Source organism: Acomys minous (assembly GCF_964271855.1).
Source record: "Acomys minous genome assembly, chromosome: 1".
Lineage (NCBI taxonomy): Eukaryota > Metazoa > Chordata > Mammalia > Rodentia > Muridae > Acomys > Acomys minous.
The window spans coordinates 147,243,675-147,271,057 of NC_140483.1; the positions used below are offsets into that span (position 1 = coordinate 147,243,675).

General features: G+C 39.4%; 1 protein-coding gene across 4 annotated transcripts in view; it reads left to right on the forward strand.

Annotated features, from left to right (window-relative positions):
- Positions 1-5,460: 5,460 nt before the first annotated feature.
- Positions 5,461-27,383, forward strand: part of SMC2 (structural maintenance of chromosomes 2) — a 48,513-nt gene continuing 26,590 nt past the window's right edge. Inside the window, exons 1-15 of one of the 4 annotated variants that reach the window (XM_084793258.1) lie at positions 5,488-5,584; positions 6,261-6,329; positions 6,438-6,660; positions 7,946-8,095; positions 10,736-10,858; positions 12,072-12,110; positions 13,568-13,678; positions 13,844-13,888; positions 14,989-15,222; positions 15,415-15,564; positions 22,466-22,699; positions 23,680-23,839; positions 24,264-24,381; positions 25,207-25,345; positions 26,110-26,229. In XM_084793258.1, coding sequence (XP_084649384.1) covers positions 6,493-6,660; positions 7,946-8,095; positions 10,736-10,858; positions 12,072-12,110; positions 13,568-13,678; positions 13,844-13,888; positions 14,989-15,222; positions 15,415-15,564; positions 22,466-22,699; positions 23,680-23,839; positions 24,264-24,381; positions 25,207-25,345; positions 26,110-26,229 — 1,791 coding nt within the window. In that variant the 5' untranslated portion in view covers positions 5,488-5,584; positions 6,261-6,329; positions 6,438-6,492. Of the gene's footprint in view, positions 5,585-6,260; positions 6,330-6,437; positions 6,661-7,945; positions 8,096-10,735; positions 10,859-12,071; positions 12,111-13,567; positions 13,679-13,843; positions 13,889-14,988; positions 15,223-15,414; positions 15,565-22,465; positions 22,700-23,679; positions 23,840-24,263; positions 24,382-25,206; positions 25,346-26,109; positions 26,230-27,383 lie in introns of all 4 variants that reach the window. The other 3 variants (XM_084793259.1, XM_084793260.1, XM_084793261.1) reach the window with 3 other exon arrangements.

The window sequence follows — 27,383 nt, forward strand, 5'->3', positions numbered from 1 at the left end:
CTCTGCCTCTTGAGTGCTGGTATTAAAGACATACACCACCATACACCACCAATTTATTTTTTTAAATATAGTTTTTAGAAAGAAGAAGATTATTAACACCAGGGCAGAGTGATAGATATTAAGGGAGGGGAGAATATGAGCAAAATATACATACTATACATGTATGAACACATAATGAAATCCATAATTTATATGATCAATATACCATAATAAAAAGTACACTTAACTGTAAGTTTTTTTTATCTATTTAAGGATATTATCTAGCTATTAATCTATTAAAATAGCCAAAATACTGATAATGTCTGTCTTAATACTTAAGATTTTATTCCCCCAAATAGATTATATGATTTGGAAAAATCACATTAGAATTGCTCAAAAATTAAAATCCCTTTATTCATTTAAAAATTTTTTTAAATAATTTATTCATATTACATCTTGATTGTTAGCCCTTCCCCTGTTTCCTCCCATTCCTCCCTCCCTCCCACTTCCCCCCTTCTCCCCTCCCCTATGTCTGTGATTGAGGGAGACCTCCTCCCCTTATATATGCTCTTAGATTATCGAGTCTCTTCTTGGTAACTTACTATCCTTCCTCTGAGTGCCGCCAGGCCTCCTCATCCAGGGGACGTGGTCAGAAAAGGGGCACCAGAGTTCGTGTGAGAGTCAGATCTCACTCTCCACTCAACGGTGGAGAATATCCTGTTCGTCGGCTAATTACCTTTATTCATAAAAATGTCATCAAAGGAATATAGCAGAGCTGAAGGCAAAAATGTATAATTCAACAGAGTCAATATAAATGAGTGAACTCATTGGAGTTCAAGAGCTATAGGAATTACAGCAGACTAAATGTCTTCATTAAAGTGATATTAGCTTATTTCACAGGACAAATTGGCTGATACCACAGGAAGGCAGGAAGCATACTGGTGTAGATAGATGTACTCTTTCTTAAACAAAACTTTATAATACTTAGCTAAACTTAGAAAACTATATGGAAGTACAAATAAAATAAATTCTACTGCCCCAAGCTGCTTTTGGTCATGGTGTTTCAAAACTCCAAAAGAAACTCTACAAGACAGTCACCTACAAAAGAAGCCCCGCTATAAAGCTAAACCCCAGCAGGCCCCGAGCAGAGGCCTGTATTCCCAAATTACCTCCATGCCTGTGAGACTCCATAGGCCCTAACAGAACTCTGTCTAGTTCCCTCACCCCAGCCTCCAACATCAGGAACATTCTACCTGAGAACCTAACCTACTGGCCAATGCAGGCCTGGGAGTCAGGTGACCTTTACTCTCCTCCCTTCTAAATTCCCCAGTCTTCTAACCAACCCAGTAACTGGCCACCTGGTGGGGCCTGCCTTTTCTCTCTGACTCCACTCTCTGGGGAATCCACAGATCCTCCTGACAGACTCAGCTTTCCTCTGTCATATTTGCACCTCCTATTCTAGCCCACCCCTTCCCATTCCTTCCCAGTCTGCCTGATGCCTAGAAACATTTTCTACCCAGGACGCACAGTGGCCACAATGGGCAGGGATTCAGAGGCACCCCCTGCCAGGCAACCCACACCTACCACACTGTCCTAAGATCCCAGAAAGGATAACAGAAACAAAGAAACAGAAAATCCAGATGACAAAGACAAGACCAGATACCAACACCTAGAATTACAACCATCACAAACCTAGATGTCTAGACACCGGCATAAAAATAGTCAACAACAGCTGAAACAATATGTCTTCACCAGAACCCAGCAGAAATGCAACATAGCCCAAGCACAAGACAAGGACTTATAGCTATTATGAATATGATCAAAGATCTGAAAGAGAAAATTAATGAATCCATTAATGAAGAAAAAAGCAAATAGTGAAATGAAAAGAAGAAACAGATCAAGACATAAAAGTAGATATAGAATCACTAAGAAAACTCAAACCAAGGGAAATGTGGAAATGAAAAACTTAGGACCTCAAACAGGAACCTCAGAGGCAAGCCTTACCAGCAGAATACAACAGATGGAAAAGAGAATCTCAAGTATTGAAAACATGAGAGGAAAAACCAAATCCCTTAATCAAAGAAAATGTTAAATCTAAAAAACCTCCAAAACAAAACACCCAGGGAATCTGGGACACTACGAAAAGGACAAATCTAAGAATGACAGCAACAGGACAGAACAAAACACAGGTCAAAGCCACAAAAAATATTTTCAACAAAATCATAGAAGAAAAATTTCCTAACCTAAATAGAAGTAGATGCCTGTCAAAATACAAGAAGCATAAAAAACACCAAATAAACTGGCCTAATAAAGAAAGTCCCCTCAGCACATAATAATAAAAAACACTAATTGTACAGAACAAAGAAAAATATTAAACTCTACAAGGAAAAAGACCAAGAAACATATAAAGGCAGACCTATTAGAATTACACCGGACTCTCAAAGAAGACTAAAAGTTGGAAGAGCCTAGAGAGATGACCTGTAGACCCTAAGAGACCCCCAGAATAAAATCCCATCCCAGATTACTATATTATATTTCAATCACTATAGATGGAGAAAACAAGATATTCCACTGCAAAGCCAAATTAAGCACTGTCTACTAATCTAGCTCAACCATGTTTATTGCTGCTCTAATTAGAGTTAGTAGCCAGAAACTGGAATCCTAAACAGATTAGTGAATAATGTGGTACATTTACAAAATGGTATATTAGTCAGCTGCTAAAAGAAGAAACAAACTTATGAATTTGGCAGGTAGACAAAACCATCCTGAGTGAGGTATCAAGTATGGTATGTATTTATTTATATGTGGATGTTAACTGTTGAGTCCTTGATAAAGAAGTTCCAATCTATATGACCATAGAGGTTAAGCATAGAGTACAGAGCTAGATGGGAGAGAAGGGTTTCACTTAGAAAGAAAAATAGAACAAGTAGTTCTATTTGTATGGATGGACGGGAGGTGAAGAGGAGCTGCAATAGGAGGCTCAAACAGGAAGGAAGGAAGGAGGAAAAGAAGGGTAAAGGAGGGGATACAGGGTGTGGCCACTTAAAACAAAGGGCCATTTGAGGGTTCTTATTGCAAACTTCATACAGTAGAAGCTTCTTAAAATAAGATACTTAAATTGGAATCATCTAATAATGAGGGAGACAAAGCAACACTTATACATCTCTCACCACCAAATGAAACCTCTAGTGCTGAGAATGAATCACACTGAATGGAGTTGCCCACCCAAATACCGTGGGACATTGGTTGCTCTCCAGAACTGACTGTAAGACCCTAATGCCGAAGACAACAGCTACATAACTTAAGCAACACAGACATGTTGAGTTGCTGCCTACCTAGAACCTTCACCCCTACTGAATGGTACTCATCGTATGGGAAGGTAGACTGCACACTACCAGAAGGGTATAAGAAAGGCAAACCAACCCAGTTACAAAAACTCTGCTCTACAATAGTGACGTGCCTCTAAAATAAGCTGATACAATAGCTACACAAAAGTTGTAGGAGTAACCAACCACTATCTGATTCAAACTAAAGCCCACTCTATGAGATGGAATCCATGCCCAACACTGCCTGGGTGACGAAAAACATGGGAGTAGACAGGAACTGGATCTAGGTGAAAATCAAGTACTACTGTTTGCTAAAGGAATGTAGAAAAAAAGAAAAGAAAAGAAAACTCCGAACAGCATTCGGCAATACTCACATTGCTCATCAGAGAAGCTTTCTCATAGAGTAGATGAGAACAAGGAGAGACTGTACAACGAGTAGAGGGAGAATTGGAACACTTGGTTCTAAATGGTATGTCTCCATCAAATCCCTCCCCTCGGGGCTCAGGGAACCCTGCAGAAGAGGAAGAAGAAAGATCATCAGAGCTAGTGAGAACGGAAGGAAGGAAACAAGGTGTCCTAGACAAACAGGACTGATGCACATATGGCACTCACAGGGACTGTGGCAGCATGAGCGGGAACTGCACAGCTCTAAGCAAGTACTGAGAGGGGAAGTATGTAGAAACAATGCCCACCCTAACCCAGAAGCCATATCCAATTAATAACTGATTGCAAAGGTAACATTTTCTCCAGTGAAGTCGCATTGGGCATATAATCCACCCTTGAGGGCAGCCTCCATGCCCATCAAAAGATGGCCAGCACAGCAGGAACTCAATGGCATTTTTAAAGGGTTTTTGTCTTACAGTGCTTTATCTGGACATTTTCTTTTAACCTAACAGATCTTTTGCTGTAAGTTATGGTTTCCGTTTTTGTTTTTATGGTGTGAGTGAGTGTGTGTGTGTGTGTGTTTAGGTCTTTGGGTTTTTTTTTCCTGTTTATTTGTCCTATTCTGGTTTGTTTTCATCCTATTCTGTCATCATCATCATCTTTTTAGATGCCTGTTTACATTCTAATAAGAAAGAGAAAAGAACGTGTGTGGATTTGGGTGGGTGGGGAAGTGGGAGAGATTCTGAGGAGTTGGGGAAGGAGAAAACTTGTCAAAATATACGGTGTTTTAAATTGAATATTGAAAATCATACTTTCAATTAAAAAAAAAAAAGCGAAGCCCTCCCCAACTTGGTATTGATGCTCAAATATAAATAACCCTAACACCTGTTGTTGTTTTTAATAGAAATCATTAACATCAGTGACAGGATCAGCTATTACTAGCATTGTGAAATTAGCAGTCGCTGGTGACACTTTCGGAGCACTTGCTCTGTAGTTAGGCTGCCTGGGAACAAAATCTTGTCTCTTCACTTACAAGTCGTTTACCCTGGTGACTATGTACTCCTCTGTACTTAGCTAGCATTCCAGGTTTGTTGAGGATTTTTTTTTTTTTTTTGACAGCCTTTGAAGCACAGCTACCAAATCCAAAGAACTCTGAAAACACAAAGTGTCATAAGGAGCTTCAGCAAAATTTCTTGAGCTGTTGGGTCAGTCATTGCTTATCACTAAACAGCTTTTCGGCCAAAGGAACCCTCCAGCTATGTGCATAGCACCAGCAACCTAACCACGTATTGCATGCAGGCCTTGGGTCCCCTCTGGAAACTTGAACCGTTTTTTGTTTTTCAAACCCAGTGCCTTTTTCATTCAATTAATAACACCCTCCATTTTTAAAGTAATCTCAATTGTCTGAAGAAAAAGAAACCTCAGAAGAAGTTTCTGTCCGGTTCCGGTCTCGCCACAGTAGCCTCGGGGAAGGGAGAACTCTGAGGAGGCGGAGCCTGAGAACTGTAGCCCTTGGCCGGAAAGGACCAGAAAGTGGGTGGAGCCAGCGACGCGCGAGGCCCAGACCTAGGCAAAGGTGCTGCCTAGAGCATGCCTGACGCTATGTCAGCACGACCGATCTTTATTTGAACTTTTCATACTCTCAGCGTTATGATCCCGCTACACGCTACTGTTTATTTACTGCCTCTAGTTTGTTTCTGTGTTTTTTAAGTGGGGAAAAAGGTGAAGCGCTTCAGTCAGGCAGATCCTAGGCATCACCAGAGGGCAGCTGCCTCGGAGGTGGGGTCCTTTGCTCGCGCCTAAATTCAAAGGAACAGTTCCGGCACGGTTGTTGGGCTGCGGCGGCGGGTCTGTGCCCGGGATGTTGGCGTTGGCCTGGTAGCGCTGGAATACAGGTCGGGTGGCCTCAGTCTCCACCTTCGCGTCGGCTCTGAACTTTGCTGGTTCCCCAGGCCGGCCGCTTGTGGCGGATGCAGTAGCCCCGCCGGGTGTACTGGCGGTGGATGGGGCGCGGGGGTCGGGGTGAGGTGGGCGAGATTCAAAGAGGGACCTCAAGCGATTATTAGAGGTGTTGACTGCTTTTCATCCGTAAGCCGAATCAAGAAAGGCTTGGGCAAGCGAGAAGACACTGAATTTAAAAACAGGCCGTAGAAGGAATTCACCTGGTCCTTAATGCCTGCTACCCACCAGGGTTCTCAGAGTTGAGTGTTCAGGGGTGTATATAAGCAAAGCATAGCGGAACTTAGGGTGAATTGGACAGAGATAAATGCTGTTAAGTGTCATCTTTTACTGCTGTGGAGGAAGGGAAGGAGAGGATGGGTGTACATGTGTGTGCATTACGTAGGGAGATCCAGAAAGCCTCATCTGAGGTGACATTTATGTCAAGACGTGCGCAGTAAAGGGGGTAACCATGCCAGTGCCAGAAAAGGGCATTTGTGGCAAGGAGAATGGAATGTGAAGTAATCAATAGTCTATTAACTAAGTATTATAACAGTGCAGTGCAAGCCTAGGAAAGTGGACAGTAGTAATGATGACTTCCGGGTTCAGTGGTTTTTTTTTTTTAACTTTCAGGCAGTGGCTGTCAGGTGGATATTTTTAAATCCGAAGAAGCTGTTTTTAGGAGATAAAGTAGTTTTGCAGGTGTGTTTTAACGTTGCTCAGTATTCTTTTGTATTCTATCATATTTACTGTGATTTGGGGAGGCAGATTACATTGTACTTACAGGACGTTATTTGTGTTTTTCTGCAGGCCTGGCTTGGAGCTTGTTCCCCAACAGGCTTGCCAGCCCAAGACAGTATAGAAAATGTATGTTAAATCAATCATTCTCGAAGGATTCAAGTCCTATGCACAAAGGACTGAAGTCAATGGTTTTGACCCCCTCTTTAATGCTATCACTGGTCTAAATGGTAGTGGAAAATCCAATATATTGGACTCCATCTGCTTTCTCCTAGGCATTTCCAACCTGTCTCAGGTAAAGTGTAACCTTCCTGCTTTATGTAAGGTTTGGCCAAGGAATCTTTGCTAATCTTTGAAGACTTTGGATTTTCTTCATTTGCACTTTTGTATGTCATCAGACTTACGTTGCAGTGCAGCCATTTAAGAAAATGCTGTTGTTGTCCTTCCGTCCCTTAGGTGCATGATAGGAACTTACATGCCTGCCTCACTGTGTCCTCTTAGGCTGTTGGGAGCAGTACTCACACCAGTGCTGCTACTTCAACTGTTCTCAGTCCAGATGTATACCTGCTTTTCCGGAAGGAACGCTAGCTGGCCTGATGATGGAAACAGGGCTCTGGCGGGCCTGGTGCTTCTCCCGCATTCCCTCTGTCTTGCTAAAAACCATTCGATGACATTGCTAAAGCTAGCTCCCGAGGTTCCTTTCCTTATTTGGCCACTTCCTCCTCCTGAGGCTATCTAAGGTCCAGCTATCAAAAGCCTCCTTTGATTCACCTAATTAAAATGCTCATTCAAAATTAACCAACTCACCCTAACATGGTGTTTTCCTCCTTTTATGTTTATATACTGTCATTTGCCTATGGGCCACATCTGTCTCCTTTCTATCAGGGACTGTCCTTTGTTGTGGCGGGCAGAGGGGAGCCCCCTTTCAGGACAAATACACGTTCCCCTTCCTTGTTTCATTTTTCTTTCTCTTCATTGTTTCTCTCCTGTCTTTGTCTTTATTTTTCTTTCTTTTTTTTTTTTTTTGGTTTTTTGAGACAGAGTTTCTCTGTGTAGCCTTGGCTGTCCTGGACTCACTTTGTAGACCAGGCTGGCCTCGAACTCACAGTGATCCGCCTGCCTCTGCCTCCCAAGTGCTGGGATTAAAGGCGTGTGCCACTACCGCCCGGCTGTCTTTATTTTTCTTATTCCCTTCTTTGCCCTTTGTTCCTCTTGGGCAAATAAATCTCATTTGTGCTAAGAACTTGGTCTTGGGGTGTCTTTGAGCCAATACCAGTCTCTTCACTTCAGCCTTTCAGTGCCCTTTTTAGGGCATACTAATGGGTGGGATGGCTAGTAAAGTTCATAGACACTTCCTTGAGTTTTGCAAATACACCTTTGTTAAGTAAGTAAAAATCAATTCAGAATAGAAAGCTTTATTGAAAAAGGTATGTATTATAGGTTATTGTCTGATGGATGTGACTGCCTGTTCTCACTTAATACCACAAACGGGAGGGGGTTCCTAAGCAGGACATGTGTTTTTAATGCTGCTCTTGTCTGGTATGAAGTTTCGTCCGTGATCTTTCCTTCTTTAATTATAGGTGCGAGCTTCTAATTTACAAGATCTAGTTTATAAAAATGGGCAGGCTGGAATTACCAAAGCCTCTGTTTCAATCACTTTTGATAATTCTGACAAAAAACAAAGTCCATTAGGATTTGAAGCTCATGATGAAATCACAGTAACAAGACAGGTGAGTAGTGCGAAGTATCTGGATACCTTATATTGTATGACAGGCACTCTTTCTCGGGGGACCTGCTCACCCCAGATAGGGCGCCGACAACAGAGAATGAATGCAACTGAAGTTCAACTTAGTGAGTCGATGAATTGTCCTACAGCTACGTACAGGATTTGCGATAAGGAGTTATTTACAGGAGTAGAAATGACTCAGAGACAGTTGTGTCATCCAGTGTGGGTGACAGCTCATAAAGCATGGAACCTGGAGTGCACTGCACAGCCTGCAGGCAGCTCAGCAGCTTGGAGAGTGCCCAGGTTTCCAGGTGCCCAAGTTGCTCGAAAACTCTTCCAGACAGCTGGTCTGCTCTCAGTTCTTCACAGCTTTTCTCCTCTCAAGAATCTTTGCAGCTCAGGGGTGTGTGTGTGTGTGTGTGTGTGTGTGTGTGTGTGTGTGTGTGTGTGTGTGTGTGTGTGTGTGTGTTGGGGTCAGAAGCAGCTCAGGGGGGTGTGTGTAGGGGGGGGGTCAGAAGGAGCTCTCCAAAATAGAATGTTGTCTATGGAGGAAATTGCTGTGTAACCACCTTGTACACTTTTCAAGTTTAATGTGGTGTTTGGCAGTATGGCTCAGTGAAAGCCACCTGTGGCCATGTTGATGAGCAAAGCTTCTGAATACTAGCTGGAATCCTTTAGAATATCTGCACACTGTTGCTCTAGTCAGTAATGCACCGTGTGTTTGCTAGTGCCTCCGGTAGGTGTCTCATCTTTAAGAGAACGGAAAGAGATCTTGGGAGTCTTCCAGCTCATGTAAGCCTTCAGCTATGATTAGGACTTAAGCCATGCCGTATTTGCATCTTTTTTCCCTGCGAACTCCTCCTGTTACCTCAGATCTCGCTTTCTATTCTAGTTTTGCAGGGAAGTTTATTAAAAACTGATCTTAAATTCAGCAGAAGTCTGTTAACAAGTTGGTTCTCTTGAGACTTGCAAGATGAGATCTGTTTTTTTCATATATTTCAATATTTAAGTTGTCTGCGGGTCTAAATAGTTTCTAAGTGGAGCTTGACCAGGGCTTTCACTGAACTTACTTCTAACCACACCAAGTATGCGCTCCTCTTGCACACACACACACACACACACACACACACACACACACACACACACATGCACACACGTAATTTTAACTATGTGACCTCAGAACGAGTGTGACCGAAAGAGCTAATAAAAACAGGTATGAACAAAAGAGGTATTTCTTCATTTTCGATACTCCAGTGATTTCCCCAGCCTGCATTTCAATGTGTATACCATGACTTGAAACCGCTCTGCATTTTGCTCTTGTGTGTCATTACTAATTCCATTACTGCTATTCTTTTAAAATTATGAAAGGCCTTTCATTAGTTCATAATTTTTTTCTATAGTAAGTGCTTTCAGCTTTGTTTTTATTCTATTTTTATAAAAATAATTCATATAATTATAAATTAATTATGTAATTAATTTAATTAACTATAAATGTAAAACTAATTCTAATTTTATAAATTCTATTAAACCTCACTTTCCATCTTAGCATTTTGCTAACATAGATTTTCTCCTTTATTTTATCAAGCTTCTGATTTTATTTGGCTAGACTTGACAGAATTCAGTTCTTTGTCAGGTTTTTAGGTAGGCATAAACAGCTACTTTTTAGGAGCTTTCTCTACATTCATATTTAAGCTACATATTTTTTCTTTTGTTTGGGTTATGAGACTATATTCTTACCAAAGTTTTTTTAATACATTCTTTGTTTCATTTATGGACCTTTCTTTCATTATTAGGCCTCCCAACCTAATAATCCTGTAAAGAAAGTAAATGAACTTTATTCAGCATTATTAATTACTGATACATAGTGGAGGTTGTTGAGTACAGGGAGGGGTATATAATGAGGAGCAAGTCTCTTAAGATCTTCAAGATGGCGTCAGTCATACTCTAAATGACAATTGGGAATTATTGTAAAATCTGAGAGAGTCTAGAATGTTATGATGCGCCAAGCTGAAGAACCGTTATTCTCTTCCATTGAAGTTGTCAAACTTCATTTTAATAATGAACTCTTTTTATAGTTTTGCCAAGCATTCATTCCAAAGCTGCTGTTGGTAGTCTACGCCTTTAATCCCGGCCCTCAGGGAGGCAAAGGCAGAGGTAGGAGGATCGATATGAGTTTGAGGCCAGCTTGGTCTGCAAGGTGAAATCCAGGACAGCCAAGACTACACAGAGAAACCAAAAAGGAAAAGAATTCATACCAAAAATCCATATGTCTTTAGCTTTTACTGTCTTCTGGTCCCATTGGAAAATGTAAGACAGATATTACCCTCCAAGTATTATCAATTTTAGAAGTGATCAGGAAAGAAAAATATATGTATAACTGGGAAAATAAAGTTAGAATTGACCTAATATATAGAGTCCAGTGCAGGTTAAGAGGCTTATGCATAATTACATTAACTAGTTAGTGAAAGTACCTGAGCTGTCCTAACCCAAATCAGTATTCCTTTTGACCATGATACGCATTTACTTTTTACCTAGGATTGGATGTGCCATTATACAGAATAGTGCAAGGTAATAGACTCTGCTTTATTATTTTGGTACAAAGTGTTCCTGTGTGTTTAAAAGTTGTTAAATACTTCCTTTTTAGGTGGTTATTGGTGGCAGAAATAAATATTTAATCAATGGAGTGAATGCCAATAACACCAGAGTCCAGGATCTCTTTTGTTCTGTTGGCCTGAACGTTAACAACCCTCACTTTCTCATCATGCAGGTATCTTGTATCTTTCATAATAGTTTTACTACCTTTTATTTTTAGCTTATTACATAAAAGAATTGTGGAATTTTACTTTATATCTGTTTTCTATTTCCATTTTTATTTGTATTTTCTGAATTTTAGCTATTAAGGTTTTTGTTTTGTTTGCGCTTTATTCTTGAACTTTTAAAATTCTTTAAAACTAATCTTATTAAAGTAAGATAATAATTTTACAGTTTTGATGTGAAATATTCCCCAGCAGGGTTCATGAGTTGAAGGCATCATCCTCAGTGAAACCTTCAGAGGTGGGGCTAGAGGGTCATGATTGGATCTGGACAACAGAGACCTAGCCAATTTCCTAATCACTGATGCACTTACCATTGGGCTGTTAGAAGGCTATTAACTGTGGAAGGTGGCGGTCTCACGGGAGAAACTGGAGTTGTAAGGCACATTTCTCTTTCTTCCCTGGACCCCACGAGAGAAGCACCTTTCTGCCATGCTGTTCCCCTGTGGTGTTTCAGCCTCGCCTCAGGCACACAGCAATGAAGCTGATCAGCAATGGGCAAGAAACCTTGTGAACCACAATGAAAAATCAGTCTTCAAGGCTGTCATTGCTGGACAACGACCATGGCACTGGGGGATCATGGGGAAGAGAATGAGGGAAGCAGTGTGGCTGGTTTGCTTTTCGTTCTGCACTTTATAAAAGCGCACTCTGCATATTGCTGCTCTCGTCACTAAGCTCTCGACAGTGTTGCATTGGAACTGTGAGGGCCATACCCAACTAACTAAAATAAAACTATATTCACTGCAGTCTGGCTTCAAAGCTGACAGTTTACTTTCAAGTGACTCTAAGTGGTGACTGTAATCTGAGGCCTGGGTAGATTGGTTTTAGAAATGAATGCAGTGACAATTTCCTGCCACTGGGAAAGCAGTTTCACTGCAGACCTGGAATCAGGTGGTCTGCTTTTTGATGATATATTGCAAGGTTTAAAAAATAATCAAGAAATACTTAATAAGCCAATTTTAAAATCTCATAGTCTACGTTTTTATTAGTGACCCTCTCAGAAATGTCCAGAGTTAACCTGTGTACTTTGTATCATTTAATAATTTAATTTGTGTCACACTGATGAGTGAGTTATGTCAGCTTCCACTTAAACATTGAATGACCTACTTAGGTAACATTTTTCTATAGCTCATTGTAGTTATTCTAAATCTGCTGTTTTCTTTTCAGGGCAGAATTACAAAAGTATTAAATATGAAACCACCGGAGGTAAGAGTACTGCTGTGAACAGCAAAAATGATAACTATACTTTTTTTTTTAATTTACTAAGCAATCAGTTTTTAAAAGTAGTTTCTAGAATTAAAATGTTTGGAAACCTTGTCTGAAAATTAGTAAAATAGCATCACATTTAGCACTATGTCCATAGTTAACAGATCTTGACCGTATAATGCAGCCTAGCTACCTAGTGTTCTATGTTGGGAAGAATTACGAAGGAAAAACTTGATAGAAAAAAATGTGTATGAAATTAGTTTCTTTACTAGAGTACTTTATGTAAAGCAAAGAACTTGCAACTACCTTGAAAGAAGTTGATATGATGAACTGAAATTTTTACTCTGGCTGTTGAAACAAGACAAAGATTGGTTTTTTGTTTGTTTATTTTTTCCGAGACAGGGTTTCTCTGTGTAGCTGTGGCTGTCCTAGACTCACTTTGTAGACCAGGCTGGCCTCGAACTCACAGCGATCCACCTGCCTCTGCCTCCCGAGTGCTGGGATTAAAGTTGTGTGCCACCATGCCTGGCTAAGAGACAAAGATTATAATTGATGTTATTACTGTATGTAAATAAAGTCAAGTTTACTTTCACTCAGGTAATACCTTAGTGAGAAATTGCTAATTTAAAACCTGACTAACATACGTTTTATAATGGATCAGAAGAGAAGGACTCCTCTAGGGCGGTGGTTCTCCTCCTGTGGGTCACACCCTTTTGGTAGTTGAATGACCCTTTTGTGGGGGTCACATATCAGATATCCTGCATATCAGTATTTACATTATGATTCCTAACAATAGCAAAATTGAAGTAGCAGTGAAAATAGTTGTATGGCTGTGTGTCGGCACACGTGAACTTCATGAGGCGGTCACTGTACTAGGAAGCCCTGGGAGCCGTGCTCTGGAGATGGCGATTGGAGAAGAGTAGAGACAGTTGAAAGTTGCTGGCATGCATTTGCATGGCCTGTTCAGTTGTTAGAGATGGGGTAGGACACTCTGAATAACAGTATGGAAGCACAGGGAGAATTACCTGTCACTACTCTTAACGCATGTGCCTTAGTCAGTAAGCAGATGTTATGCCTTGGAATAAAAAATTAAAGTCCACTGTAAAACAGATTTAAGAACAAACCTAAAAAATAGAAGCTGAGTAGGGCTACTTTCTTTTTAGTTGCCTTTTTAAGATTTATATTTGAAGGAAATTAAGAATCAATAGCTTCAAATTCAGAAGAGATAAACATTGGGAAATTAGTGTAGCGGAAGGCTTGATTCAGGAATGAGTGAAATCATAAATATTTTTAAAATTAAATGTCATGGTCACATGCATGTTTTAACCTGGTTGACGACTTACAGTATGGTATATGTGGTGTAGTAAAGTTTTGTTGAGATCAGTGTATCGGTATAATTAATGTTAAATTCCAGTGAGACACATTGCTTTGAGTTCTTAATACAATTGTTATTCCAGATATTATCCATGATCGAAGAGGCTGCTGGGACCAGGATGTATGAGTACAAAAAAATTGCTGCCCAGAAAACTATAGAAAAAAAGGAGGCCAAGCTGAAAGAAATAAAAACGGTAACTAAGTAACCTGCAGCAGTTACGGAGAAGAGTCTCACATTTGGAGGTTTATGTTGTAAAGCAAGAAACGTTCCTCTTCTCAGTTCTGTTTGCTGTGTCTTAAAAAACACACTGACCACTGTATGTGACGTACAGAGAATATTGACTTCTTTTGTTTTCCAGATATTGGAAGAAGAGATTACTCCGACTATCCAAAAGTTAAAAGAGGTAATGCTATATTTTTGTTATGTAGGTGGGATGGGTCTCAGAATTGCTTACAGGTCCTAGGTTATATAAGTACCGAGGAAGTGTCTACCATTTCTTTGAAATTTCTCTCTGGGATGAAATGCATTCAAATTAGTACTCTATAATGCAGCCTTCTGCCGCGGTGGGCATAAATGTCCTCTGTTAAATCATAATGACATTAGAGAATAATCTTCAAAATCTTAGGTATGTTTAGGCAGATTTTCGTACTTTATTGAAGAACAGCAAATCCAGCTTTAGTTAGAATTTACTATAGCATTTTAAAAGATAGAACTCTTAATATTGATCATTGTCAGTGAATTCCTTTTAGTATACTGATAGCTATCACAGTAATTATCACAGTTTATGTAGAATGTTTGCAGTAAGATCGGCTTCTCTGTATAACATGTGCAGTCCCAGGCATCATAAAACTGGCAGTGCTTACTTAAGTGGAAGAGTGTAAAGCACATTGGTTTTACCCACTTAAGACTTACTAAGTGCTCGTTATAGTTTGGTAGTGTTTAACTCTTTATAGTGTAGATAATTTGGAAAAACTGTGGCAAATTAGATTAGAAGTTTAAACCTAGCCTTCAGATCCCTTTTCCCCACCCTTGCTAAATCTGTAGCAGGGAGAGGCAGTAAAGCTACTATGAATTTTTCTTTATCTGCAGCTTACACAGTTTAGCTGTGGTTCCATATGCCAGTCAGCTTCAGTAATGTGGGACCAAGGAGTTGTAGTACTTGGGAGTTTTGTGGGAATCATAGGAATACTATTGCCAAATACGTGGAACAGTATGGCCCGGTGGGCACATGCACCATACACACTTCTGCTACCACCAGGTTATGAGCCTTGGGGACACACTTCCTTGTTCATTGCAACTGCTTGATTATTTTACAAAAAATAGAAATGGCCGTATAGGATTCCTTAGAGATGGGATATTGTTTTAAAAGCCAGTTTCTAACAATTTAAACTATCAAACCATGTAAAGAGAAATTTGATTCAAGTTTGCTATAGTGAGGTTCTCCCCAAATCTGTTTTAAAAGTATGAATTTTGAATTATTCTTTATTGTGACTTTTCTTTCAGGAAAGATCTTCTTACTTGGAGTACCAAAAAGTAATGCGAGAAATAGAGCATTTGAGTCGTTTATATATTGCTTATCAGTTTTTGCTGGCCGAAGATACCAAGGAGCGCTCAGCTGGGGAGCTAAAGGAGATGCAGGATAAAATACTAAAGCTTCAAGAAGTATTGTCAGAGAATGAAAAAAAAATAAAGGCTCTCAATTGTGAAATAGAAGAACTGGAGAAAAGAAAAGATAAGGTCAGAACAATTAGATAAATACCCTGGACAGACTATCCCATGAGTTTAGGATTCATTGGCAGTGTTTTCCACACTGTTTTATTAATCTAAGTCAGTAGTGTGGCTTGTGACAGGTAAGTCCATCATAGAGAGCACAGAAGAGAACTGTAACTGAACAGGTTAAGTGATGGCAGCTGTGTATGTTGGTTGTAGGAGACTGGAGGCATACTGCGATCTTTAGAGGAGGCTTTTGCCGAGGCTCAGAGAGTTAATACTAAATCTCAAAGTGCATTTGATCTCAAGAAGAAAAACCTGGCTGGTGAAGAAACCAAACGCAAAGAGCTAGAAAAAACCATGGTTGAGGTAAGCAAATAAGAGTTATTTCCAGTAATGTTTATTTGTCTATCCTGTTCATAGAGTCTACATAGAGTTAAGTGTAGTTGCTTAGGTCAGGAATACAAGAGTGGGAAGAAAAAATTTATTAAATCTCTGCTTTTGGGTACAGTTGGAGAAATGCTAAAATAAGTAAAATATATAGTTGTTGTACAGTGATAACTGATGTGATGAAATAAAGTGGGAGAAGAGAACAGATAGAAGGGAGGTTGTGCCCCTAAGTGTTCTCAAGGCCAAGTGAGAGCCCGATTACAATTTGATCACGTGATACTTACAGATTGACTACAGAGAAATATATGAGTGAGTCTAAATGATTTCCTTTCCATTTCTTTGAGGTTGAGTCCTAACCTCCTACCACAGACTACTGTGGGAAAGATTACGCTTTGTCACAGGTGGAAGCAGTCTTGGTGGGCTTTAACCCTTGGGGCACCCCATGAATACCTTGTGACAGACTGAGTGGAACCGTCCTAGGCCTAGAATTCAAAAAACAGACCTGAAAACCCCACCTAGACTATTGTTTTTCTGATTGACCCTTAATGGGAAAAGGAGGCCGCCCTTCCCACGTGACTCCGACAGGTGGGGAAAAGAAAACAACAGGTTCAGACTGGGCTTGAGTGCATTTGGAACAACAGATACCAAAAGGTTCACTCTTTTGCCCCTTTAACCTCTTTTCCTTCTTGCGTAAGCTAGTTGGGTTATATAATAAAGTTTAATTGTTAAAAAACAGAGCCAACAGACTACTCAAACACCCTTATAGCTAAGAATGGTCTTGAACTTCCGGTCTCCTGACTATACCTCCCAAGCGCTAGGATTACCGGGGTACACTGTCATGCCCAGTTGATGTGAGTTCCATTCATGCTAGGCAGAGCTCTACAATTGAGCTCTGCCTGGTAACCCGCACCTCCCCTCTTCATTTTATTCATATTTTTTAAAGGCTCCCACTCTGTACTCCAGGCCGTTCTGCAATTCCTGTGTGCTGAAGACTGATGTGATTCTCCTGTAATAGCCTCATGATCCTAGGATTATAGGTGTGACCCATCATGCCCAGTAAAGAAAATAATTCTTAAGATATATTTCCTTGAAAAACAAAGGATAGAGATAGTAACTGATCAGTCATATAGGAGAAGTTGGAGGAGGGGTTTGGTTTTACTTGGAATAATTAATAAAATATACTCAATAGATAGAGTAGCTTAGACTTCTAATCCGAGCACTTCAGGAGGCTGAGACGTCAGTTGGAGATCAGCTTTGGCTTCAATATGAGGAACATTTATGATTCAGAAACTGATGGGAGAAAGTGAGAATAGGATAAAAATGAGTAAGGAGTGTAAAATTAGAGGAGGCAGCCTTTGCAAGGGTTGTAAATAGGTCTTTCATATGACAAGTTAAGTCTAGTCTCAATAGGTGATGTGTGCGACAGAGCACACAAATGTTTCAAGGATGAGTTCATTGGATGACTGAAAGTAGACATCATTGTTTTAAAGTCATGAAAACAAAATGTTTCTTAATGCTGTCCTATCAGATACTGTTATATATAAAATAATTATAAATATAAGCAATAAGAAAGGTTTAAGTAAAATGTCAAAGCAGAGTAAATGTTATGACAGTTCTGTTTGTCATACTCAACTGCACAAATCTGGTTTTTATTTTATTTTATTTTATTTATTTATTTTTTGGCTCATTCCCTCCTTATTGCATGGTCATTTAGCTTCAACATGGAGTTACTAGATTGTTCTCCCTCCCCACCCCCCTTTGTCCTTTCTGTCCTTGCTTCTGAGGAGAGCTCCCTTACTCTTGTAGCTCTAAATACATTCAGTTTCATGCTTTCAAATCCATTAACTCTGTGAGACATTTGACTGCATACTGGCTATCAGCTCGTTTGAAAAGACGTCATGTAAGACAGAAAGTGCACATACATGAGATATCTTGTGAAGTGGGCTCAAGTTTACTACTAGGTCAGCAATAGTCTAGGATTTGTGAGGTGATTTTTCTCAGGCTTAGAAAAAGTTCACCAGGGGAGTTAGGACTCTTAGTCACAGGTTGTTACGAAGCTTCTTGCCTGGCTTTTATACCCCAGGGTTATTTGAGGTGCTACTCTAAATGATGTCCAGTTGCTGGAGGAGGACGACTGGAGGACCAAGCCCTTCATAACTCAGCATGTTGCACTCCCAGCAAATTCCTCGGCCATTTACTGGGACCATAATCCAGAAAGGAGATTTCAGCTAGTCCAGGGCAGCTACAAAATTGTCCTGCCTTCTCTACTGTGGCCCAGAGAAGTCCCCTTAGCAAGGCAAATGCATGTCCGTTGCCTAAAGCCAGCCCCAAGTCTAGAGGAAATTTGTCTCCAATTAGGTCACAACACCTTGCTAGAATACAGTGCAGCATTGTTGAGCCCCAGAAAGAACACATGTAACTACGCCATGTGCAGGATGATAGGAATGATCCTGTTTGCCTAGAGTACTCACTTGGCTCAGATCGAGGTGGTCCAAGTTCTGTTACAAAAGATACAAAAAGCAAGTGGAGGACTAGCTTCAGCGCTTGCTCTGCTTGTTTTTCAACAAGAGGCTGTGGCAGTTGTCATGTAAAACCATAACTCTTATGTTTGTGAGTGTTGTGTTTGGGGTGGTGTACAGCCCTGGCTCTCCTTGAACTGGTTCTGTGTACCAAACTGGCCTCAAACCCGCCAGTCTTAGCTGTCTATACCTCCCAAGTGCTGGGATTATAAAGGTGTCTGCTACTCCACCCAGCCACAGCTCTCATCTTAGAAGAAACAAGAGAGAATTCATTCTGGAAGTATTTTGAGTGACCATGGCCTAGGAACACAGATTTAAGCTCCCCCAAATTCCATGTTCCAACGTGGAAGCCGTTTTACAGTGTTTTTATAGTTTTACAGAGCAAGGAAAGTCATAAATCAAAGCAAGTTTAAAATACATTGATGAGGACCGTAGCGACAGGTACAGTGAGGTGGGAGGAAACTGATCTGTAAACCCAGGAAGCTATTTGAAGACATTCTTCATTCCTGGGTTGGTAGAAACTAGTGTTCTGCTAAGTTAATAGCTTCTAAGAGGTTTTTAATTATTGTCATAAGGTGTTAGTTCAGATACAGAGAGGGACAAGGCATGGCTGTTCCAGAAGGCTAAAAGTAGCCCAAGATAAAGCATTTAGTTTCTGAACCTACAAAACTCCAGTCTCTCCCTAGTACTGAAATTCCAGTCAATCTGTCATTCTCTGCAGACACCAGCTCCTTCCTGAAGTTTTTAATCACAACCAGGCACAGCTTCTTTTCAGGAACTTTCATTCATACAATCATACATATAGCTCCTTTTGAAGTTTACAGCAGCTCTGTTGTCTTAAACGTAGTTTTTGAGAAAATTGAATGATTTTAATGGGCTGCCAGAACTGTGAGTGATGAAAAATCAGTTGCCATATCTGCCACAGTATTTACTTATCACCTTTAAGAATACTGACTCCTTTGTATGATAATAGACATAAACAGTGATTTCACCTCTGGGTAGGTCCCTGGTATACCTAGCACAGAGCTCCTGGCCTAGTGGTACATCACATTCTTAGGGCTTGAGATACACTGGCATCCCTAGTGTACAGGATTCCATCATCTGCCGGGGCTCCAGGCGTGACATTGGCCAGGTTCCAGTCAGCATTCCTGGAGGTGGAAGACACATCTTACTCCATTAGGCACATCATATTCATAAGGTTTTAAAATCAGTGCCTATACTGTTACCTTGTTGAATGCTTCAAACAGCCCCGTTTAAAATTGGCAGCTTGAGTAAGGAACAAAAGGTATTTATTGGACATGATTTTTATAGATAGGTTCCACCAATGCAAACTCTTATTTAGACTGGATCTAGGATACTTGGATGTTTTGTTCAAATGATGTTAGCAGTCAGCCTGGTGTGATAGTGTAGTACCCATGCCCTAAATGTCTTTGTAATCAGAGAGACTGTCCTCATGTATTATAATAGGGTGGTTTGCACCCATGTAGCTAAGTATGACGGTGGACTTGATGAGATTATAGATGTGTTTTACCACTCCTGGTTTATGTGCTCCTGGGATCAGTATATCAGGTTTTCAATTATCAACCAGTTATGCCTGTGCGATCATGTTTTTTGTTTGTTTGTTTTTTGTTTTGTTTTGTTTTTAGTTGTTGTTGTTGTTGTTGAATAACCTATTGGGCCTTGGGAAATTTGTAGCATGAAGTGAGTCTGTTCTTCTCTCTCAGACAGTAATGGTGTTCCATTCATAAGCAGCCAAATTGACAGTGCAAATAATGTATTCTGCTGTGGGGAACCAAGGTCACTGGTACTAAAACTGTGCCCTCACTATAGTTATCCTAATGTAATCATGGTAGTGTTCTCTACAAAAGCCCTGAAGAGTGAATTTGTTTCTTTGTGTCTCATCTTGACAGGAGTAACAATGTCAGTGTTTACTGTCTTAGGCTTTTTCTCTATTGCTCTTTATAGGATAATCTCTCTGAGAAAGCAACCTAAAGGAGAAAGGTTTTATTATTCTTGCTCAAAGCTGAAGGGAAACTACAGCAGCAAGAGGTTGAATTGGCTGCTCACTTTGCACTCAGCCTTGAAGCAAATAGTGATGAATGCTTGTGCTCATCTCACTTTTTCCTCCTTGTACAGTTCAGAACACCAGCTCAGGGAATGAAGCCAGCCACCCTCAGTGGGCAGACATTCCCACCTCAGTTAACCTAGTCAAGATAATCCACAGGCATTTCTAGAGCTCCATCTCCTGGGCTGATGATTGAGATGAGCAGTCAGAACAGTCTCCCTTTATCAGACAAAAATACCTTGGCCAGGTTGCATAAATCTTTCCTAGCCTTTCCCTATGTCTTCTAGGTAGTCTGATTCTGTAAGTCCTGTACTGTGCCTTACTTCTCTTGCAGATGGCTCAGAGCCTGACAACTTAATTCTTGAGAATTCTAAATACTTGGGATATGAAGTTACATATTTCCCCCAAAACTTGATCTTATGCTGAACTCCCATATTGTATACTTTGCCTCCATCTCTGCATCAGATGTATGTAGCTAGTTTATTAGCATCTAGAGAGAGTAGCTTAGGTCTAATTTACTATGTCTTTCTCCCTAAAATGTCAAGCCATGTGTCTGTATCCACAAACTGTGAGACATGTCTGTTCTGTGCTGCTGTTTATCAGCGGCTAAAGCTACTTGTACTTTTTCAGTAAACCAAGCAGGGTCCCTAGTTCTTCTGTGAAGCATATTCATGTACTGCTGTATCAAAGTCATTCGGCAAGTTATGGGGATCAGATCTATTTCTTACATATATGTAGTAATTATGTAAAAGCCTGGGTTACATTGGGTCTTTCCACATGACCTCGGTAAGATGTCATGGGAGGACGGAGTCCCATTTCTGTATGTCCAGTTAACCTGCAACTGAGGAACTTCAGGAAGCATTCTAATTAGAGATTTATACACTGGAGTGAAATGGGATTTACTTAAAGCATTACAGAATATCATTTCTAAGGGGGGAGGGGATTAGAACACCACCTCAGGAAGTTGCATTACCAGCACATTCTGCAGTATTTTTAACAACTGCATCTATACAAGGGGATGAACTGGGTCAGTCAAAGCCATCTGGAGAATTGTCTGTTAGTTATACTTTTGTTTTTCCAGCTACTTAATATTTCTACCCAAGGGACTAAAAAAGCAAGAAAACTCACCACGTCCACAATGGAAGTCACACATTTTTCCCTCCGATGATGAATGTTCCACATTAGTTAATGGCACCACCCTTCTCCTTGTTATCTAGGCCAGAAAGCCCAGAGTTGTTCGTGTTCTCATATCCTTCACTGCAAGCTCATGTGAGCTATTATCGCATTAGTGCCATTGCAGTACTGGCTGATTAGTTGCTCGCATTTACTCTAGTCACTCTAGTTTGTTCTCTACAGAAGCTAAAATGTAAGTTGTCTCACAGCAAATTCTATTTCAAAGTCAGTGGTGTTTACCATAGCCTCCTGTGTGCTTCATAAGATGACTTCTGACTCCTTTATATTCTCTCTCTCTGCTCCAACCCCTGTTGCTCAAGGCCCTGTCACCAAGTCCAGTGCTGACTGTTTGTATGTTCACTGTTCATTCATGCGTCCTCTGTTCAAATGTCTTGTCATCCAGGTTTTCCTTTATTCCTAAAATAATTCCTTCCACTACTTGGTTTTTCCTGACCTTGCTTTATTGTATCATGTTTTCTGCCATAGAATGAAGACTCCCTACACATAAGGTTTTGATCTGTGTCTGTAATGTCTTGGAATAGTATCTAGTATATTGTAAGCACCTAGTAAATATTAGATGAATTAGAATTAATCAAGTGGCCCAAAATACTTGGCTACGTTCATGTAAATAAGAGCTCCCCAACCTGTAGTTGGTATCTTGTTTCATATCCGATACCTGATTAATATTATGTAAAAGGTGCTAAGTTTTAGCAGTACTTTTCTGTAATGCTTGACTCTTAGGCTGCTTTACAAAATATTTCTTTATATGTGTTCTTAATCCTAAAATTTCCTTTTAAACTTGGTGTAGAGTGACTATCATTTTACTTTTATAGATTTTAGAACTGACATTTAGTTTTCTTAAGTGATTTCTTTAACTACTTATTAGCTTTATCCCATTTTTTTTTCTGTGATTTTTACTGTCCCATTTGGAATGAAAATACTTTAGTATACAGGTATCACATCCCCCAAACAGCAAGTTTCAAAGGGCGCCTTCAGTATTTAAAATTATAACAACAGTTAAACTACTTTTAATTATTTCCCCCTCAAAATTACAAACTCTAATAACAAAGTAAGTTTAAAATTGTTTTCTAAATATCTTTTCACTTTGACATTCTTCCTAAAGGACGCTAAAGCAGTAGCAACAAAGGAAAAAGAAGTTAAAAATATAACAAATGGGCTTTACAGCCTTCAAGAAACATGTAATAAAGATGCTGAAGCTTTGGCTGCTGCACAGCAGCACTTCAATGCTGTTTCTGCTGGCTTGTCCAGTAATGAAGATGGGGCAGAAGCAACTCTGGCTGGTCAGATGATAGCCTGTAAAAATGACATAAGTAAAGCTCAGACCGAGGCCAAGCAGGTAAGCACAGACACTGAGCCTGGTGTGCTAACTGCTGCTCGTTGTAAGAAGCTACTTTTCACAGTAGCTTTGGGTTGTTACAAAATCTTGAAAAAAATTAATTGGATCTCAAGGGTTTTTTTTTAATGTAAATATCTAATATACAGTATGGTAAATCTCAAATTCATTATGAAGTATTAGTGGTATTGATTGTCAAGATGCAATAAATGCTTTGCTTGGTTTGTAGCATTGCTTGTGATTATTCATGTATGCTTTTTTATTAAGGAGCCACCTTAAAATATTTACTTGGAAATATTTATATGTTAATTAATTCTCATCACTTAAAATTTTGCTTGTAGCTTTTCAATTCAGAAGTGACAATCATAAAGTTTACAAGCTGTCAGTACTGTAAAAGTTTTAAATTACTTTGAAGGAATTAGGAAAAACTGAAATGCCACCATTCAGTTATAGAGCAAGGATCACCTGAAAACAAAAGTATAGCTTTGAAAGTGTTCACTTGTGAAGAGTCAAACGTTGTCCGCTTTGGAAATCAGAGTATGGCATCACATTTCTGTCCGTTTAGCTTCCCCTGTCTGTATTGCCTTGGTTCCCATCATTCAGTGCAGCTTCTTTGCTGCTGAGAGACAGGGTTTACAAAGATAGACAAATGAAGTTAGAAGCATGTGAGTTGAGAAGGAAGAGGAAAAATGATGTGCAGCTGTCTGGTGATCTTTAGAAGCTACTAAGAGCTATTCTTTCATGACATTTCTTATTTGGGTTCATATGTCATACTTTATATTAAAAACACACCTGCTAAATTATTAATTCATTTATATTAATATTTTTAAGACATACAGAGAAATGACTGATATTTCTTTGAAATTTAATCTAGGAAACTACACAGTGACATTTTTAGTTCTGATGTCTCTTAATTAAGTCAACTGAATATCTGTTTAATTGCTCCCACTGTCTGCCTCCTGGTCTGTTGTTTCCTCCTGTAGGCTCAGATGAAGCTCAAACATGCCCAACAAGAGCTAAAGAGTAAGCAAGCCGAAGTCAGGAAGATGGATAGTGGCTATAAGAAGGATCAAGAAGCTTTTGAAGCTGTAAAAGCAGCTAAAGAAAAACTTGAAACTGAAATGAAGAAGCTAAATTACGAAGGTTTGTCTTAAATGTCTATAAGTCAAATCATTAGGCTTGTGTGCGTGGAAACCAACAAAGGACATAAATAAGCATCATTTTACCTACGCATTAGAAAAGTGTCCATAAATACAGCCATAAAATTATCTAAAATAATCCTGTAAAGTTTTGATAGTTTCTTGCTTGATCACTTAAAAGTTTAAAACAGGCATTTGTCTATATTTCACTTTAGTAGGCATTAAATTCATAGGTTGTTTTTGGATTGAACATTATATGATTTTGACATCAGAACCATGTCCATTGGCTGCTTGATAGAAACCTGACTTACTACCAGCTGCAAGGTCATAGTTGCTTCTTGGAGTGTTTCATAGAGGCCGAGGCTCCCCTTTTCCTGAGTGGGAGTGTTCTGCAGACCTGGCCTCCAGCTTCCTGATTTCTTCCTTAGGAAACAGAGAGGAAAAGCTCCTGGAGAAGCACAGGCAGCTGTCTCGTGATGTCAATCATCTGAAAGGAACACATGATGCTCTCCTGGCCAGATTTCCCAATCTTCGGTTTGCATACAAGTAAGATTTAAACCTTAATATCCAGTGTACATTTTTATGTAAGCTGAAAGGCAGTCTGGAAACTTTTCATAAGGTATTTAAGTTGTACTTCCTTTTTTTGTATTTTTTCTTAAATATTATTTGAAGTCTATCAAATGTTGGGTGGAGGATTCCTAAGACAGTAACAGCCACTGGTATCGCTAATTTTAAGCCAAAATGCAGTGATTGATTTAGTCTCAGTTCAAACTGCCTTCAGAGTTATTCTGTCATTACTCTTGCATCTTCTGATTTGTCTTACAGTGTGAGATTTTATGACATTCATTTTTCATCTTTTTCAATGGCAGTATTGAACGTTGACTCCTGGGTGTCAGGCTTGTGGGGGAACTAGCCAACTACTGAGCTACAGCTACAGCCTTTGTTAGGCCGTTCTTAACCATAGTCATTTATTAGATTGGAACACCAAAGTTATTTCTTCCATTTCATTGAACATTTGCTGAGGGACCTGAGCGGCTCAGTGGTTAAGAGCACACGCGCCTCTTTCAGTTCTCAGGACCCACATCAGGTGGCTTACCTACAACTCCAGTTCTCGGGACCCAGCCCCCTCCTCTGGCCTCCATAGGAAGCTGCACTCATGCATTTACCCATACACACACCTGCGTGCTCATACTTACAAATTAAATAATAAAGCTATTTTAATTTACTGAAATATTTTAATTGATATTCAAAAAATAGCTGACTTTTTAAATTTTTGTTTTTTATAAAACTATACTAATTTATTTATAGCTCTTAACTAAGATATTACAATATTTATCTAACATTAAATTTTGGTAACTTCTCTATTTTTAGGGATCCAGAAAAGAACTGGAATAGAAATTGTGTGAAAGGACTTGTAGCTTCTCTGATAGGTGTGAAAGATAATTCTGCAGCCACGGCTTTGGAACTGGTGGCTGGGGAACGACTCTACAATGTTGTAGTAGACACAGAGGTAAACTAATTTAAATTAAAGACAATTTTAAATTATATATTGTTAGAAAAGTATGCTTTATTTTGTTTTTCTTTTGTTTTTGTTTTTCTTTTTTTTTTTACGCTCTCAAGCCACTTTAATTTGTAAAATATTCTGAATGTTCATTTTTTTGTTATAGACATTGGATTCATCTGTATTTCTTCGATTCCTACTGTTGTTTCTGTAAATTAACCTAATCATACACATTTTATGATTTATCTTTTAGTTTTACTCTGTATGTGTTACTTGCATGCACATGTGTGTACATAAAGTGCCAGAAAAAGGCATCATATATTTATATATATATACATACACACACACACACACACACACACACACACACACACATATGATATATATTATATTTAGACACACCTAACTTTTCTAAGGACAGACATGTGCCCCCTACCTGCTTCTGTGCATTGCTCCCTCTCCTTGCCACTTCTCACCTTCTGTCCTCACCCTTCATCAAGTGTTCCTTTTAGGGGTCTATATATAGATGACATTGTGCACTATTTTTTCTGACTTATATCACTTAGCAAAACGTTCGTTATTATGGCCACAAAAGTCAACATCTCCTTTAGTAAGGCTAAATTATAATCTATTTGTATACTTTTAAAACCTACTTTTGGATAAACACACCACACATGTATTTGATGGTGGGTTCTTAAATTTGTATATGTTCTATTTTAGTGTGTTTAGTCATCATTAGTATTTTTTCTTAAAATTTTAAATGCATGTTTTAGGTTACTGGTAAGAAGCTACTAGAAAAGGGGGAATTGAAGCGTCGATACACAATAATTCCTCTCAATAAAATTTCAGCCAGATCTATTGCTCCTGAAACTCTGAAGGTCGCTCAGAATCTTGTAAGTCTTATTTTGTCTTAATTAAACCTCTAAAGTTTTAGGAAACATTAATTTTAAGGGATATATTCATGTAGAATTCTGATCAACTGCCTAGGTAGCCCCTATTGTGGTGTATCTGCTAGTAAGAAAATAGATATTTACAAGGAAATAATTTTTATTTTTAACTTACTATGCATTTTTTTGTTTTTTAAAAGATTTTTTTATTATTTGTTTTATTTAAGTATGTGTCCAAATATGTGCCATATGTTTGTGCCCTTGAATGCCAGAAGATGATGTTTGATTACTGGAGCTTAGGGTGTAAGCTGCCTGATTTGAGAGCTGGGTACTGATTTATGCTTGGAGGAACAGTCAGTGTTCTTAACAGCCCCTGCATGGCTAGTGAATGGTGACTGCAAACATGAAGCTCAGGGGTTTAGAGAACTGGCTGACCTAGAGGACCCAGCACCCACACGGCAACTCTGAACCCTCTGTAACTCTAGTTTCAGGGGATTTAACGCCCTCACTCAGACCTACCAATTCACATTAAAAAAATCACACACACAAAATGAAGCCAGGGCTAGAAAGGTGGCTCAGTGGTGACGAATGTCGCCTGCTCTTCCAGAGGTCCTGAGTTCAATTCCCAGCAGCCACGTGGTGGCTCACAGCCATCTATAATGAGATCTGATGTCCTCTTCTGCAGATGATGTACTCATATACAATCAATCAATTAACCTAAATCTTTTTTTAAAATGAAGCCATTGATGTTTACCAGCAAAATTAGCTTCTTATTGAACAGTTTTTAAAGTGTTTTGAGTTGAAAAAATTATGTGAAACACAGAAATAGCATTTGTAGTTACGATACTAAGCAGATAGCAAGAGTCTTTAGTATTATTGAGAAAATTTCAGTCAAAATAATTTCAAAATGCCCTTCTAGTTGAAAGTGGGTTTTGTTTGTTTGTTTCAGTTTGTATCAAGAATGTCACAAACTGAATTTACCTATATTTAAGGCCTAGTTTAGTGAGTTGGAATCTCAAACACCAGCAACAGCACTTCCTCCTACCCCTGTTTAGACTTAGCCAGATCTGTGAATGGTGTCTGCTGCCTCAGAAGATGGTCTGAGCATGGTGCTACCTTGTTATGCTGTTGCCATACCGATATGTAGTTTTTCTAAAAAG